The sequence below is a fragment of the Zalophus californianus genome, chromosome 2 (genome assembly GCF_009762305.2).
Source record: "Zalophus californianus isolate mZalCal1 chromosome 2, mZalCal1.pri.v2, whole genome shotgun sequence".
NCBI lineage: Eukaryota > Metazoa > Chordata > Mammalia > Carnivora > Otariidae > Zalophus > Zalophus californianus.
Window position 1 is genome coordinate 144,181,248 of NC_045596.1, and position 17,523 is coordinate 144,198,770.

Genomic DNA, 17,523 nt, shown 5'->3' on the forward strand with positions numbered 1-17,523 from the left:
GGTGGCTTAGTCGTTAAGCATCTGCCTTCGGCTCAGGTCATGATCCCAGGGTCCTGGGATTGAGCCCCGCATCAGGCTCCCTGCTCCGCGGGAAGCCTGCTTCTCCCTCTCCCACTCCCCCTACTTGTGTTCCCTCTCTCGCTGTGTCTCTCTCTGTCAAATAAATAAAATCTTAAAAAAAAAAAAAAAAAAAGAATAGGTCTGATGCCTTTGGGTATGTGCTTAGTTTCAGAATTTTATTTTAAACGGATTTCTGTAGTACAACACAATGTCTGTGGTACTCTTACTGAAAATCATTTATAATAGTCAAATTCGAACAATTTTTGCAATAAGCTTTCATTAAATTTTCCTAAAAATAGAAAAAGTTCACATTATATATCATTTTGAATTTATTTTCTTACATTTTCAAAATAATTTATTGTAAGATGTTAGCTTCAAGGAAAATTTATGGGAAACCATAAAGCAACTGGAGTTCCTTACAATAAAATCCAGGATAAAAATAATTTTTGCAGGGTAAAAATTTATCAAAAGGTATAAGTGAATTATAAATATATTTTGTCAATCTGATGAATTTAAGGGCACTTTAAAAGTTGTCTAGTTAAATTACTGCAGATATGACATGCTTGTTGAAATCCAATCTGTAAGTCTAATGCCAATGATCATTTCTTCCTGCTAAAAGCTAAAAATGATTTATGTGAAAAACCCATGGAAGATTTTGATTTCTTCATAAAGAGTTTGATTTCTTCATAAAGATTCTTTAATAAGCTGGGCTAATCTCTGGAAAGCCTGAAATAGAAAAGAGACAAGAATTAATGAAATCAGGATGCTACTTAGGAAAAGTCTGTGATAATTTAAAAAATTCAAACAAAAAGTATTCATCTTAGGTTGAGATAAGGCAATAAAGTCAAATTTAACATCAGCTTTATATGCCATCAGTGGTCACTAATATATGTAGATACAAGCATATCAGATTCCCAGGATTTCTGTTTGTTCTTATAGCCCTCAAGATCATTATTTTCCATTTTCCCCACAACACAAGTTATTCTTTCATATAATCTCCCACCTGCATGTGCATTCTATATTATTTCAATTGCCTATTCATATGTAAAAGCAGAGGTAACTTATGAAAAGCATATTTAATGATAGGAGAAAGCAAGTAAATAAAAAACACCAAGAACCAATCCATCTGCGAGGGCAAGTACAGACTCTTCTCAAGGTTAATGGCACTGTTTGATTTATGACTCTTCTATTCGGACTCCCAGACATGCAGTCCTTAGGAACTTGTTTCTTTGCTTCTTGTTATTTTGGCTGAACCCAGACTTGTAATTAATTTAAGAATATTATTGTATTTGACCCTTGCTGATATATTTTTCTTCCGAGAAAGAGACTGATGGCTTTCATGAATTTGTACTGAATTTAGCTCATACTAATTCCATGAAGGAAGGAAAGTTTTCTTCATAATATGCTAGTAATCTGCCAGCACAGTTCAGGAAGTCTGAAAACAGTTCACGAAGACGATGGAATTGAACTCCAGCTTGGTCTCATGCCTTGTCTATTTGTTGCCATTAAAGTGTGTCACTTAATAGTAATTCATGACTTTTCAAGTGGTATCTGTTTTTCAGAAACCCAAGAGGACATTAAATAGTGTTATAACTCACAAAATGAACAAATGCACCAAAAAACAGAATTGATACCCAGTGTTACTCTGAAGAGAACATTGTACTCACTATATCCATCTGTTCTGGAGAAGCTGAAGAGAAGGACGCTCTAAAGTAGGGGCTGGGAGCTGAGCTATCAATGTAGAAGACACTTCCGGGAAGCATCAATATCTAAGGGAGTTTACGGAAAATAAGGGAATTACTAAAAGAAAATATAGGTAGATCCAATCTCAGAGAGGGGAAAGCCTTTTAATATTTTTAAAAACAATTAGGGCGCCTGGGTGGCTCAGTTGGTTAAGCGACTGCCTTCGGCTCAGGTCATAATCTTGGAGTCTCGGGATTGAGTCCCACATCGGGCTCCCTGCTCGGCGGGGCGTCTGCTTCTCCCTCTGACCCTCCCCCCTCTCATGTGCTCTCTCTCTCTCATTCTCTCTCTCTCAAATAAATAAATAAAATCTTAAAAAAAAAATAAAAACAAAAAAATCATGAGAAAAATCATTTTATGTAAAAAGTCTGTATGTCCTACAATAAACAAAACTAAAAGCACAGAACCTGAAAAAATGTTTATAGTAAATATGGCAAATGCTCCCTCTTCTCCATTTAAAGAATACACAGAAACCGAGAAGAAAAACACTCAAATTCCTGCTTTGACGGGCAAAGGACAGCTTATAAAAGAAACAGAAATGATAATAAACATGAATAAATGGTTGCCCAACAAGTTATATAAATTCAAACAATGAGAGACCATTTTTAAGTTACCAAATTTGGAAGTGGCTTTTAAGCTGGGACTTGGACAATAAGTAGGTGATGGCCGAACAAAAAGTGGGTGAAGAATATTAGGGAGAAGACAGTGTACAGGCCTTGAGATGGGAAGAAGATTGCTGCAGTCAAAGAACTAAAAGGAGGTAAAAATTTTAATACATAAAGTGAATGAATAAAAATGTTATGTATGTCAAGACGGAGTTGTGTGAACAACTGCTATTCTTGATGTGAGCACTGTGGCAGATGGTTCACTAACTGCGAACTCCTTTCCCTCTGTTTCCTGGCTGTACAAATATATCCTGTTGCCCAGGTTCTTTCTTGTTATGTGTGGCCATATGACCGAATGCTAGCCAATGGATGTGAAGTGATGCATGCCACTTCTAGGCCTTGCCCATAAAAATCTCCCCACGTGTGATCCATCATGCTCTTTCCATTTTGTAGCCATTGTGGAATCCTCCATGCATTGAAGACTGAAGAGCAACAAGAAGGAAGGAACTAGAGTCTCTGAATCGCTGGTTGGACCAGAGGTGGCTTGCACATCACATCTTTGAAAGTTTTATGTGAGTCAGAAATAAACTTCGATTGTGGTAGGTCTTTGAGACTGTTATGTAGTACAATCATGCAATTCAAAAGCATTCCACTGTTGTTATGTAGTATACATCTGGGCACTGTCTACTAAAGTAAGGTGAGTTGGGAGTGAAATGGTTTGGGCACCCTGGGGAAGAGATTTCAAGGCAGAAGCTGGGTTTCTGTTCTGATTAATGATCAAATGAAAACCATCATTTCTCCCAATATAGTGGAAAATACTGGGGGTGTATACTATAAGCGAGGAGCTGTTAAGAGAAGGAGGGAGTAGTGATAATCTCTTTATAAGATGACCAGAACAACTGGGCTAAGGTTGTAGTTGTAAAGTTGGAGATTATTTAGAAAAAGTAAAGGCTACATGCAGCAGGATATATGCGATAGATGGAGAGCACCAAAAAAACTATGAGAAAGCCTGAGGTCTAGGTCCTCAGCACCTACCTCAGAGATACATACAAATAGCCACTTATCAAATGATCCTGATGATAATGGCATTGACAGAAAGGCAAAGAAAACACAACATTGATTTATTACACTAAAATGTATTTCTTTGAAATAAGTCAGTATTTACTAAGTACCTGCTGTGTAGAATTAGTAAGATTAGAACAATGAATAAAGTGTGAGTCTTGCCCTCAAGTAAGATGGTTAGAGAGGATGCATGACTTAAAGTCCAGGTAGTCAGCTCCCAGGTCTAACCTCTAGATACCAATTTTCTAGCGTCCAAACTACCTCATTGCTTAATGTACTAGCATGGTCCTGTGCCTGCATCAACACAATCTGTTCCCTCGTACTTATTGCTTCAAAACAAAAGTGATCCTAGAAACAGATCTTAGTATTTACAAAAGACTGGCAAATGTGCCAAAAGCATTAATTCATGGAGAAAGGATAATTTATTGGGTAAATTGGACAGCTACACAGAGAAATATTTAGATTTTCCACCTTAATGCCCCCAAATGATAACTAAGTAGATTTAAGGACAAAAGGAGAAAAAATCCTAGAAGAAATCCTTACAGGCCAATTTTAAGTGAAAATAATAGGATACAAACTTTTCTGTGTAATTTTAACCATGGAAAATAACTGCACAGCCAAAATACTACATGTAGATGAGTTCTTCAAGAAAATATACTACAAATGGCCACAAAATCGGGGTGGTGAAATGATGGGCTACTTAAACATTTTTCATTATACTGTTACGAATTTCCCAAGTTTGCTAGCATGCTTTACTTTCTTAAATCAGAGGGAAAAAACCTTCTGCTCTTAGCTGCTAAACTAACCAGTAGCTGAGATGAATGACTGTATTTCCATTAATGTAGACCAGTAGAAGAATTATGTAACTCAAAAATCTATTATGATTTTAACAATGAGACAATATTATTAGAAATATTAGATATAGAAATATCAGATAACATCTGATATTAAAATATTATGGGTTGGGATGGAGGGCAATGATAAACATCTCTCTTCATTTTTAAGTGAAAAATCACTTTAAAGAAAAAGTATAACCCCCCCATTTTACCTCTTTCTTAACGGCTTTTTCTTCAATCAGTTGTTTTACATCAGAAATGCCTTTAATTTTAACCCATAAAAACATTCCAGCAGTAGGAACATGCCATTCTGCCAAACCTACAAACCAAGAAAGAGAATATCTGCTAAAGTCATTTTTGATGATATCAAATATATCAATTAATGACATAATCACAGTAACTGTCAACTAGTATATCCAAAAAAGTTCCTTCGGGGATAGCATTTTTAAAACATTGAATGTAATGAGTCCTGAAAATTGAGGTTCTGAGTTTATTTCAAAAATAAGAGAGCAGGGGCAGCACCTGGGTGGCTCAATTGGTTAAGCGTCTGCTTTCTGCTCAGGTCATAATCTCAGGGTCCTGGGATGGAGCCTGATGCAGGGCTCAGCAGGAAGCCTGCTTCTCTCTCTCTCACTCCCCCTGCTTGTGTTTCTGCTCTCACTGTCTCTCTGTCAAATAGATAAATAAAATCTTTTTAAAAAAATAAGAGACTGGGGTGAAGGGAGAGAGGGAGACGCAAGTATATATCTCCAATTTTAGTCAGTCTTAGGGTAGTACAAGGAATCTAAGGCCTGTGTCTACTTCCCTTAGTTAGAACTGTACCGAAGCCAACTATGGCTCTTTCAATTATAGGAGAAGATTTTTCAACTCCTCCTAGATTCTTCCAGTGCTTCAATAAATTGTCATTTATACAATAGTTTTGAAGTCCAGTGGATTAGTTTTTATCAGAATGTAATAGATTATGAAAAGAAGTACTTAAAATTCAAGAGTTCCAGAAGTAGTATTTGTAGGCTTTATGTTTCATTGAGTATTAGGATAGAGAAACCAAGAAGGAAGGACAATTATTTTGATTTTAATTATCTTTTAAAACTTGCTGTTGGTGAGAACCTGTTATTTTTTTTTAAAGATTTTATTTATTTATTTGACAGAGAGAGCACAAGCAGGGGGAGCATCAGGCAGAGGGAGAGGGAGAAGCAGACTCCCCGCTGAGCAGAGAGCCCGAGGCGGGACTCCATCCCAGGACCCTGGGATAATGACCTGAGCTGAAGGCAGACGCTTAACCAACTGAGCCACCCAGGCGCCCCTAGAACCTGTTCTTTAACTCCACTGTACAAAGTGGTAGAATAGTACTCTTATTAAAAAGGTAATTCTATATTTACCAGAAATTTATAGGGAACAAGATATGACAGAAATAAGGAACTGATTTTTTTGTTTACCATTATTCACCCCAAAAGCTTTTACTTATTTTTTTAAGATTTTATTTATTTATTTGAAAGAGAGAGACAGCGAGAGGGAATACAAGCAGGGGCAGAGGGAGAAGGAGAAGCAGGCTCTCCGCTGAGCAGGAAGCCTGATGCTGGGCTTGATCCCAAAACGCTGGGATCATGACCTGAGCCGAAGGCAGATGCTTAACAACTGAGCCACCCAGGTGCCCCACCCCAAAAGCTTTTTTAATGATATAATTAAAACCATGTAATTCATTAATATAAAATTAAATCTAAATCATCCTGCAATCAAATTAGCAATAGGTACTATTAGACAGATAAATCATGCTAATGATTAGAATGCAAATAATTTGTAATAAGAGAACTGCCTTAGATTGTACTATTTTGTTTTTACATAGTCTTATTAGAAAAGGAGCATACTGTTTGACAATTCCTCTGCTGTGTGGGGGAAATTTTGAAGTAACTCTAAAATCTTTTGAATATAGCCATCATTTGGCTTTAAGTTATTGCTAGCTGATTTTCAGGGTCCTGGGATAGAGCCCCACATCGGGCTCCCTGCTCAGCGGGAAGCCTGCTTCTCCCTCTCTCACTCCCCCTGCTTGTGTTCCCTCTCTCTCTGTGTCTCTCTCTGTCAAATAAATAAATAAAAAAATCTTAAAAAAAAAATAAAACGTCTTTTTCCCCCCTTTAAGCCACAAATTCTTTGCAGTGAACAGGTAAAGCAGAGATAGAACAGTGCCAGGGTTTGCAGACTGTTACTTCTGAGACTGCTTATAGGGTCACATTACTTGACAAGCATACTCCTGGACTCTTGTTTCTCATCTCCCAAGATTATTAACAGTAACTGTGCAGTCTTACCACCCCCCGCCCCCATGAAAATGCTGGTGTCTGTCACAGGACAGGATGATGCTCCACTCACCACTTAGCCATTTGTCTGCAGCTGCCAGTAATGCATCCTTCTGGTTTCTATAGAAATCAGTAACCCTAGAAGAAGAACACAACGAAAAGCATGCATTTGGTTCATTGACTGAAGAAACCAGAAGGCTCTGGAGTCCAGTCTATAAGAATCTGTTTTCTATCTTGATTAAAATGTGGAATGCTTGAAAAAGGAATAGAGCATGTTTATTTGACCTGTCTGGTGGCAAACTTTTGACCATGTGTTTTTTTCCTTTATTTTGGAATAATTCTAATGAAAATTAATAAAGGGAAGCCTATTTCTATGTAAAATATGGAAGCTACCATGCAATACCTCTCTACATGAGCCAGGAAGCCCTCTTCTCCCCATTGGTGTAGAAGCTGTGATATCAGAAGCTAGAAGAGATAAGACAGTAACACACGTCATGGTTCACCCTCTAAAATGTTTGTTTTTTTTTGCGAAGCATAAAAAGCAAATCGCTCTTACTTGTAAACCACCACAAGAAAATATAATAAGCTGAACCAAGATTTACACAGTGATTTATAATGTTAATAACAATGACAATAAAATAACAAATATTTATGTAGTACTTGCTATGTGCCAGAAACTACTGTAATATATTAATACATTTTAGATAATTTAATCTTTGTAATAACCTAATTAGGCTATTATTTCTATTTTACTGACGAGGAAACCAAGGCACAAGGGTTAAATGAACTTTCCCAAGGTCACCCCGTCAGTGAGACAGAGAGCCGGGATTCAAGTTAGACTGTCTAGCTCCAGACCCATGCCAATAGTTACCATACTATATCGCTTCTCTAGATTTATTAAAAAATGCATAGGTATATGCTGTGTAATATTTTCAGTGATTTTTCTATATAAAATGGAAGTTCTAAATGTTATAAACGGATAACGAAGTTTTGTTGATAACAGACACAAAAAATATGGGAAAAAACCCCCAACTTGAAAAAACATGGGGACATCTGTACACTGCAAAGTATCACTAGGTTAATTCAATTCTCATCTGCCTTTTAGAGTAAACATCTGCGGCATCTGATCTTCTAATTCAGTCTGTATTGGAATTCGAGATTCTGTATCAGTGATTTCCCTCTCTGCCACCTTCACTCAGGCTTACTTGCTAACATCTATTTTCTATTCTGATTGCTTAAAAAAAAAACCCCAACCCCTCCTATTTCTGACATTGTCCTTACCTGTGTAAAAGTGCTGGAGTGCACGGTTGAAACTTGTGTGTGTAAGACAACTCTCTCTATCAAGGGTTTCGGACCGGTTAAAAACCCTATTCTCAACCTACACAAAAGGAGAAAAGGCACAAGACCAATCCTGGGTTAACAATGAATACATGTCACTTTACTGATTTCATTACGAAGACAGTTGTGACCTGGGGGCAAATGGGCCTAGATGATTAAAACACTCTAATCAAACTAGCTACTTGTTATTTACAATTCAAATCTAAGTGTACATTTAAAATAGAATGCAAGTCTGACCAAGTATTTCGAAATGTGTTCTTTCATATATGAAACCCAAAACCTGACCAGTCCCACTCCAACTTTAGATTAATGCCCAAATACCTTTGATTACTAGAGATGAATAAAGAAAGAAAAGGCATATATTATTACTAATAATCAGATGTTTTAAGGTAAGTAGGAATACTAGCATCTTAAATGAGAATTATTTGGACTAAAGGACACTCAGGTACAGTCTTTTTTAGATCTGGCCATAAATTAAGACACAAGACCTTACCCTGAAGAGAGGATTTTTGAAAAAGAGTCAGCTCTGATGACACGCCCATCAATGTCCATGGAAAGAAACGTTGGTGCCCAGGACTTGAAATGGAAAAAACACATATTGTTGGTTTGAGAACTCTGTTTAGTGACTGTATAATTATTTTGTGTAGGGAATGGAGAGGGCGTAGATTGAGAGCAGTAACACAACCATCTTTTCTGTTACCTTAGTTTCAACCCTTAAAATGGAATAAGAAACGGAGATGCATGATCTTTTATGAGTACCGGTCCAGCTTCACAGCTTTTCTGCCAAAAACATGCAGAAGAGTTTACTCATTTGCTTAAGATGCTATTATTATGAATTTAGGGAAACCTCAAATGGGCCCTCTGAGGCTCAAAGGTTGAGATCCAGGATTAAAAGATGTAGAGAAGGGTTCAAGAAAAACTCATTTGGATTAGATCAAAATGAAGAGGGCCTGCAGCATTCAGGATTGTTTTGAGAGAGAATGCTGATCCTTAGAACAGCTAGAAAGATAAAACAAGATGAGAAATGTAGTCAGTCTGCAGTATGGACCTCAATATTTCCTTCAAAAGTAGATGCACAGAAGAAAAGAGGCCAGGTCATGTGGAGGGTAGGGAGTAGGTAGGTAGACGTGATATTCAGCAAAATATACAGAAAAATCAAGAATTTTTGTTTCTTTTCAGTAGATTTAAAGGAAGCATTGAATCCAAGTAGATGTTCTCAGCAGCTGCGAGAGCAAATAAAGAAAGCGTTTGATTTTGAAGAATCAGGCATTAGGAGTCTGTACCACTACTGCTGTCTATTAGGAGACGGTGATCATGGAAAGTGGCATGCATATATAGTGAAAAAGAACCTAAAAATCCATTATTCTGCAGGTAAGATCCAGGCCTTCAATGACAGGGATGGTAAATACGTGGCATTCTGCCAGTAATGCTTTCCCCTCTGTCTGTAATGGGCACTGCTAACTGAGCACAACCATCTTTCTCTTTCAGATCCTTCTCAGACATCACTCCAGTCAGCCATTGCCAAGAGATTATAGTTGACACCTACTTCATATCCCTGGTATGATGTTTAAAAAACTATGAACTAGGATCTGAAGTTCAAGAAGACCATCAGCCCCGACTCACTCTGTTTGCCCAAATGCATGGTATAGAGCGCTAGCTCCTATTTTAAAAGGTAAGTCATTTCTGGAAAAAGCAGTAATACCAGACATGAGAAGTATTAATTCCATGATAAAACTGAAAGACCAAAGATTGAAGTGGTAGCAAATTACTAATAATTTTATTTAATTTCAATATAAAGATAGATTAGCTCTGACTCAGCAGCCAGGTTAAAGTCAAGTCAGGGTAATCACTTACAATTTATCTTCTAATTGTGAAATAAGTTCCCATCATCACTTACCTTGCTAAACTGGAGAAAATAGTAAGGATCATCTTCTATGATGAGGAAATCATATTTTCTTGCAAGCTAAAAAAAGGTTAAAGTAGCATATTTAACTCTTAAGAACTACCTAAGCTGAAAAATCACTTGAAGGCATAATTCTTTGTATTCATTTATTCATTCAAGAAACTACTGAGTGCCTCTTTCCTAGACAATGAGGATACAGAGATGAACGAGGCACTCACTGATTGTTCTCAGGGAATTGAATGAACTCATTGTTCTCATGAAATTTACATTCTAGGTTCTGGGAAAGACAATAGACATAAGCCAATGGATAATGAAGAGAAGAAATATTAGACAGGAGGTTTTAGGGGCTAGGCAGGGTGATAAACGGTGATATTTGAGGGAGAGAGAGAGAGGGTCGCTGTTTCAGGCTGAATCATTGGGAAGCCCTTCCTGACAAGATAACACAAGAGCTCAGCATGACAAAGTGGCCTGCAGCAAGAAGGAGGTAAGAGACAATAAGGCCTGAGACTAGACTACCAGGTCACATAGCTTTGTGAGGCAGATGAAGGAATTTGGATTTTATTTTAATTGCAAAGGGAAGCGCCACTGGAGGACTGTAAACAGGAAGACCATGAGACTGGCTTTACATTTATATTTCAGAGGAGGGAGGGAAGGACATGACTGGCTGCTGTGTGAAGAATGATTGGTTGGAGATCGAGAGTGGAATGCAGCAGAGGTCCAGCGAGGAAACTATCCTAGTAGACCAGTGAGGAAGATGGTGGCTGGGAAGACGGTGGTAGTAAGGGCAGAGGAGAGAAACTGGTGGATTTGGATCCATTTGGTAGTGGAGTCCACAGGATGGACTGGATGTAGGGGGTGAAGGGGGAGAGAAGGGGAAGAGAAGAATAAAGGGTGACTGTTCATAGTGGCACTATTTACAGGGATGGAGAATGTGAGGGGTTGTGGATTGGAGGCTGGGTGTGGCTGGACTAAATCAAGAGTTCTATTTGGCCATGGTAGGTTGGACATGCCCATTAGACATTCATGGTGGATGTTGGAAACAGAAGTTGGATAGAGAAGCTGGAAACAGAAGTGTGGAGTTCAGGGGAAATTTAGAATGGAATTTATAGCCATACAATTGGATGAGACTATCTGGGGGTAGTATGTAAATAAGAGGAGAACTCAGGACAGAACTCTGGAGTATGTGAAAAATAAGACAATATTTTGACACATACACACATAAATGAGTGAAAGAAACTGCTTGAAATCTTTCTTTATGATTCCACTGCACATTCTATATAGTTTAATATGGCTTTGGTACTTATATTAAAAAGCTATTTGTAGCAAAAGTCTATGGAGCACAGTCAGGTACATAAAAGAGATACAAAAGGCACATTTCTCTCTTATTTTTCAAAGATTTTTGTACCGCTATGTATGTGTTTGATATTAAAAAAAATGTTTATAGTGAAAAGTTTAGACATCGTAGTCAGGTACCTAAAAGAGACTTGACAAAAGGAGCATGCGCCTCTTATTTTTAAATAATTTCTTTGTAACCTGAAATGCTAAGGAGTAGGAAAGAGAAGAAAGAAGTTGAAAATATAAATATAAAATAATGACAATCAAATGGGGTTTGATTAAATAACCTCATAAAATTTAACATTAGGTCAAAATGCTATTTCTTTTTTATGAAAATATCAATTAAAGGAAAAGAAAAATCTCATAGTTAACCAAGGATGGAGTAATTTCTTATGTTACAATTTATTAGGACCCTCAGGCATAGATGACTTCCTTTTATTAAAAATTATCTTCCTTGTAATAATAAGAAATAAGAAAGGGAACTTGCACAGTACTCTTCTCAAAAGTCAAAAATAAACAAGAACATTGCCACAGAACACATTCTTTTAAAATACCTCATAGATTTCCTCCTTGCGGTTACTTGTTAATGAGGTTCCAGTAGGGTTGTTGCCATTTGGGACAGTGTAAAGAAACTTGGGGGTGTTTTTCTTGGGGTTCTTTGAGTTTTCTGGTTTCCATTTGGAAAGTACTTCTTTGAGGGAGTTCGGAATAATCCCATATTCATCACTGGCAACAGTAATAATGTTGCAGCCCAATGGCTTCAGCTGTTGAGCACAAATAAAAAGAAAAGCCCAAGATTCAGACATGATCACAAAATGTGTCATTGGTTCTTCTTCTACTAACCAAGAATGTTACCATTTATACCCTTAAACATAGAAACCTGTACTCATCTCTACACTCCAAGGGTTGAGGTTGTACATTCTCATTTTATTGTTGCCCTGGGGTAGATTTCATTATTGTTCAGAAATATGCCCTGTCAGTTCTCAGAGGAAACAGTATATGTTCCCTTGCTCAGATATGTCAGGACTGGCCATATTGTCTTGCTTTGGCCGGTAAACTGTAAGTAGAAGTGATGCGTGTTTTGTCCAAGCAGAAGCTTTAAAATCCAGCTTGTGGCTCTCCATTTCCCATCTCCCTTCGCTCTAAGACTGGCAATGCTCCAGGTAGAGGCTGCTTCTCTCAGCTTGGGGCTTGGGATGGAGATGACCCGGAACAGAGCAGCTGTGTGGTCAATACATAGAGTGTGAGAGCAAGAAACTTTCTAGCCGTAAGCCGTGGATATTGGGGTGGTTTGTTATACTGCATAACCTGGCCTCTTCTGACTGAATTAGCTTTAGAATTATAATTAGAACTGGTTCAAAAAGTACATGTTCATTAACGAATGCTTTTCTTGACAAAGTTAAACACAGAAAGCATCTTTTATGCTAATACCTAAAATAGTTACAAGCCGAGGTGATCTTCAAAATATTTAACAGGTGGTAGAACATGGGTACATCAGAAACAGTACCTGACTGGAATAGAGTCCTGGGCCCCCTGGGAAGTTCCAGGTGGTCTTAGGAGAGGGGCCAGGGGGGCCAGGGTGGTGATGGGCATGGAAGGGAACAGGGCAGCAGCTTAGCAAGGAGTATGGAAGTAGTCCGTATTTACCAAAGGCTAAGCCTGAAATCACAAGCAGTGGCCTTGCTTATAGACATAATTTTATAAAAATCTTGGGAATCTTTTTTTTTTTTTTTAAGATTTTTATTTATTTATTTGACAGAGAGACACAGCCAGAGAGGGAACACAAGCAGGGGGAGCGGGAGAGGGAGAAGAAGACTTCCCATTGAGCAGGGAGCCCGATGTGGGGCTTGATCCCAGGACCCTGGGATCATGACCTGAGCCAAAGGCAGACGTTTAACAACTGAGCCACCGAGGCGCCCAAAATCTTGGGGAATCTTATTCTTGGATGAACATAAAGAAAAAATTTGGAACTTTAGAAATAACAGTAATTTGAGTGAGGGTCTCAGAAGAAAAATTTTTCAAAGGATAAGCACATCCATTCCCCCACCCCCCTCCCCTCTAGAACCCTCAGTTTTTCAAGGTCCATCGTCTCTCATGGTTCGTCTCCCCCTCTGATTTACTCCCCTTCATTCTTCCCTTCCTGCCATCTTCTTTTTTTTTCTTAACATATATTGCATTATTTGTTTCAGAGGTACAGATCTGTGATTCAACAGTCTTACACAATTCACAGTGCTCACCATAGCACATACCCTCCCCAGTGTCTATCACCAAGCCACCCCATCCCGCCCCCCCACTCCAGCAACTCAGTTTGTTTCCTTAGATTAAGAATTCCTCATATCGGTGAGGTCATATGATACATGTCTTTCTCTGATTGACTTATTTTGCTCAGCATAATACCCTCCAGTTCCATCCACGTCGTTGCAAATGGCAAGATCTCATTCCTTTTGATGGCTGCATAATATTCCATTGTATATATATACCACTTCTTCTTTATCCATTTATCTGTCAATGGACATCTTGGCTCTTTCCACAGTTTGGCTATTGTGGACATTGCTGCTATAAACATTGGGGCGCATGTACCCCTTCGGATCCCTACATTTGTATCTTTGGGGTAAATACCCAGTAGTGCTATTGCTGGGTCGTATGGTAGCTCTATTTTCAACTTTTTGAGGAAACTCCATACTGTTTTCCAGAGTGGCTGCACCAGCTTGCATTCCCACCAACAATGTAGGAGGGTTCCCCTTTTTCCACATCCCTGCCAACATCTGTCGTTTCCTGACTTGTTAATTTTAGCCATTCTGACTGGTGTGAGGTGGTATCTTTTTGAGGTTTTGATTTGGATTTCCCTGATGCCGAGTGATGTTGAGCACTTTTTCATGTGTCTGTTGGCCATCTGGATGTCTTCTTTGGAAAAATGTCTGTTCATGTCTTCTGCCCATTTCTTGATTGGATTATTTGTTCTTTGGGTGTTGAGTTTGATAAATTCTTTATAGATTTTGGATACTAGGCCTTTATCTGATATGTCATTTGCAACTATCTTCTCCCATTCTGTCGGTTGTCTTTTGGTTTTGTGGACTGTTTCTTTTGCTGTGCAAAAGCTTTTTATCTTGATGAAGTCCCAATAATTCATTTTTGCCCTTGCTTCCCTTGCCTTTGGCAATGTTTCTAGGAAGAGGTTGCTGCCTGTGTTCTCCTTTAGGATTTTGATGGACTCCTGTCTCACATTTAGGTCTTTCAACCATTTGGAGTCTATTTTTGTGTGTGGTGTAAGGAAATGGTCCAGTTTCATTCTTCTGCATGTAGCTGTCCAATTTTCCCAACACCATTTGTTGAAGAGACTGTCTTCTTTCCATTGGACATTCTTTCCTGCTTTGTCAAAGATTAGTTGACCATAGAGTTGAGGGTCCATTTCTGGGCTATTCTGTTCCACTGATCTATGTGTCTGTTTTTGTGCCAGTACCATACTGTCTTGATGTTGACAGCTTTGTAATAGAGCTGGAAGTCCGGAATTGTGATGCCGCCAGCTTTGCTTTTCTTTTTCAACATTACTCTGGCTATTCGGGGTCTTTTCTGGTTCCATACAAATTTTAGGATTATTTGTTCCATTTCTTTGAAAAAAGTGGATGGTATTTTGATGGGGATTGCATTGAATGTGTCGATTGCTCTAGGTAGCCTAGATATTTTAACAATATTTGTTCTTCCAATCCATGAGCATGGAACGTTTTTCCATTTCTTTGTGTCTTCCTCAATTTCTTTCATGAGTATTTTATAGTTTTCTGAGTACAGATCCTTTGCCTCTTTGGTTAGATTTATTCCTAGGTATCTTATGGTTTTGGGTACCATTGTAAATGGGTTCAATTCCTTAATTTCTCCCTTTTCTGTCTTGTTGTTGGTGTATAGGAAGCCACTGATTTCTGTGCATTGATTTTCTATCCTGCCACTTTACTGAATTCCTGTATGAGTTCTAGCAGTTTTGGGGTGGAATCTTTTGGGTTTTCCACATAAAGTATCATATCATCTGCAAAGAGTGAGAGTTTGACTTCCTCTTTGCCTATTTGGATGCCTTTGATTTCTTTTTGTTTTCTGATTGCTGTGGCTAGAACTTCTAATACTATGTTGAATAGCAGTGGTGATAGTGGACATCCCTGCTGCGTTCTGGACCTTAGGGGGAAAGCTCTCAGTTTTTCCCCATTGAGAATGATATTGGCTGTAGGTTTTTCATAGATGGCTTTTATGATATTGAGGTATGTACCCTCTATCCCTATACTCTGAAGAGTTTTGATCAAGAAAGGATGCTGTACTTTGTCAAATGCTTTTTCTGCATCTATTGAGAGGATCATATGATTCTTGTTCTTTCTTTTGTTAAAGTATTGTATCATGTTGATTGATTTGCGGATGTTGAACCAACCTTGCAGCCCAGGGATAAATCCCACTTGATCGAGGTGAATAATCCTTTTAATGTACTGTTGGATCCTATTGGCTAGTATTTTGGTGAGAATTTTTGCATCCATGTTCATCAAGGATATTGGTCTGTAATTCTCCTTTTTGATGGGGTCTTTGTCTGGTTTGGGGATCAAGGTAATGGTGGCCTCATAAAACGAGTTTGGAAGTTTTCCTTCCATTTCTATTTTTTGGAACAGTTTCAGAAGAATAGGTATTAATTCTTCTTGAAATGTTTGGTAGAATTCCCCTGGGAAGCCATCTGGCCCTGGGCTTTTGTTTGTTGGGAGATTTTTGATGACTGCTTCAGTTTCCTTAGTGGTTATAGGTCTGTTCAGGTTTTCTATTTCTTCCTGGTTCGGTTTTGGTAGTTGATACATCTCTAGGAATGCATCCATTTCTTCCAGGTTATCTAATTTGCTGGCATAGAGTTGCTCATAATATGTTCTTATAATTGTTTGTATTTCTTTGGTGTTGGTTGTGATCTCTCCCTTTCATTCATGATTTTGTTGATTTGGGTCATTTCTCTTTTCTTTTTGATAAGTCTGGCCAGGGGTTTATCAATCTTGTTAATTCTTTCAAAGAACCAGCTCCTAGTGTTGTTGATCTGTTCTACTGTTCTTTTGGTTTCTATTTCATTGATTTCTGCTCTGATCTTTATTATTTCTCTTCTCCTGCTGGGTTTAGGCTTTCTTTGCTGTTTTTTCTCCAGCTCCTTTAGGTGTAGGGTTAGGTTGTGTGTTTGAGACCTTTCTTGTTTCTTGAGAAAGGCTTGTATTGCTATATACTTCCTCTTAGGACGGCCTTTGCTGCGTCTCAAAGTTTTTGAACAGTTGTGTTTTCATTTTCATTGGTTTCCATGAATTTTTTTAATTCTTCTTTAAATTTCCTGGTTGACCCATTCATTCTTTAGTAGGATGCTCTTTAGCCTCCATGTATTTGAGTTCTTTCCGACTTTCCTCTTGTGATTGAGTTCTAGTGTCAAAGCATTGTGGTCTGAAAATATGCAGGGAATAATCCCAATCTTTTGGTACCGGTTGAGACCTGATTTGTGACCTAGAATGTGATCTATTCTGGAGAATGTTCCATGGGCACTAGAGAAGAATGTGTATTCTGTTGCTTTGGGATGGAATGTTCTGAATATGTCTGTGAAGTCCATTTGGTCCAGTGTGTCATTTAAAGTCTTTATTTCCTTGTTGATCTTTTGCTTAGATGATCTGTCCATTTCAGTCAGGGGGGTGTTAAATTCCCCCACTATTATTGTATTGTTGTCAATGTGTTTTTTGCTTTTGTTATCAATTGCCTTATATAATTGGCTGCTCCCATGTTAGGGGCATAGATATTTACAATTGTTAGATCTTCTTGTTGGATAGACCCTTTAAGTAGGATATAGTGTCCTTCCTCATCTCTTATTACAGTCTTTGGTTTAAAATCTAATTTGTCTCATATAAGGATTGCCACCCCAGCTTTCTTTTGGTGTCCATTAGCATGGTAAATGGTTTTCCACCCCCTCACTTTCAATCTGGGGGTGGGCATAATGTTTTCAATATTATGTAGGATGTGTTAAAACTTTGTTCTTTTTTATGGCTGAATAATATTCCATCATATATATATGCCACATTTTGTTTATCCATTCATCTGTTGATGTACACTTGAGTTGCTTCTACCTTTTGGCTATTATGAATAATGCTGCCGTGAACATTTGTGTACAATTATCTGTTTGAGCTCCAGCTTTCAATTCTTTTTGGGTATATACTTGAAGTTGAATTAATGAGTCACATGATAATTCTATGGTTATTTTGAGAAACTGACAAGCTGTTTTCCACAGTGGCTGTACCATTTTACATCTCCACCAGCAATGTACAAGATTCAGTAACCCTTGTTATTTTACATAAAAAAAATAGGTATTC

At 38.1% G+C, this 17,523-nt stretch overlaps 1 protein-coding gene across 1 annotated transcript in view; it reads right to left on the bottom strand.

Moving 5' to 3' along the window:
- Positions 1–217: 217 nt before the first annotated feature.
- AADAT (aminoadipate aminotransferase) overlaps positions 218–17,523 on the bottom strand; it is an 83,578-nt gene continuing 66,272 nt past the window's right edge. The window contains 9 exon segments of the mRNA XM_035726351.1: positions 218–786; positions 1,728–1,829; positions 4,519–4,625; positions 6,671–6,735; positions 7,001–7,062; positions 7,879–7,975; positions 8,429–8,511; positions 9,833–9,898; positions 11,728–11,937. Coding sequence (XP_035582244.1) covers positions 745–786; positions 1,728–1,829; positions 4,519–4,625; positions 6,671–6,735; positions 7,001–7,062; positions 7,879–7,975; positions 8,429–8,511; positions 9,833–9,898; positions 11,728–11,937 — 834 coding nt within the window. The 3' untranslated portion in view covers positions 218–744.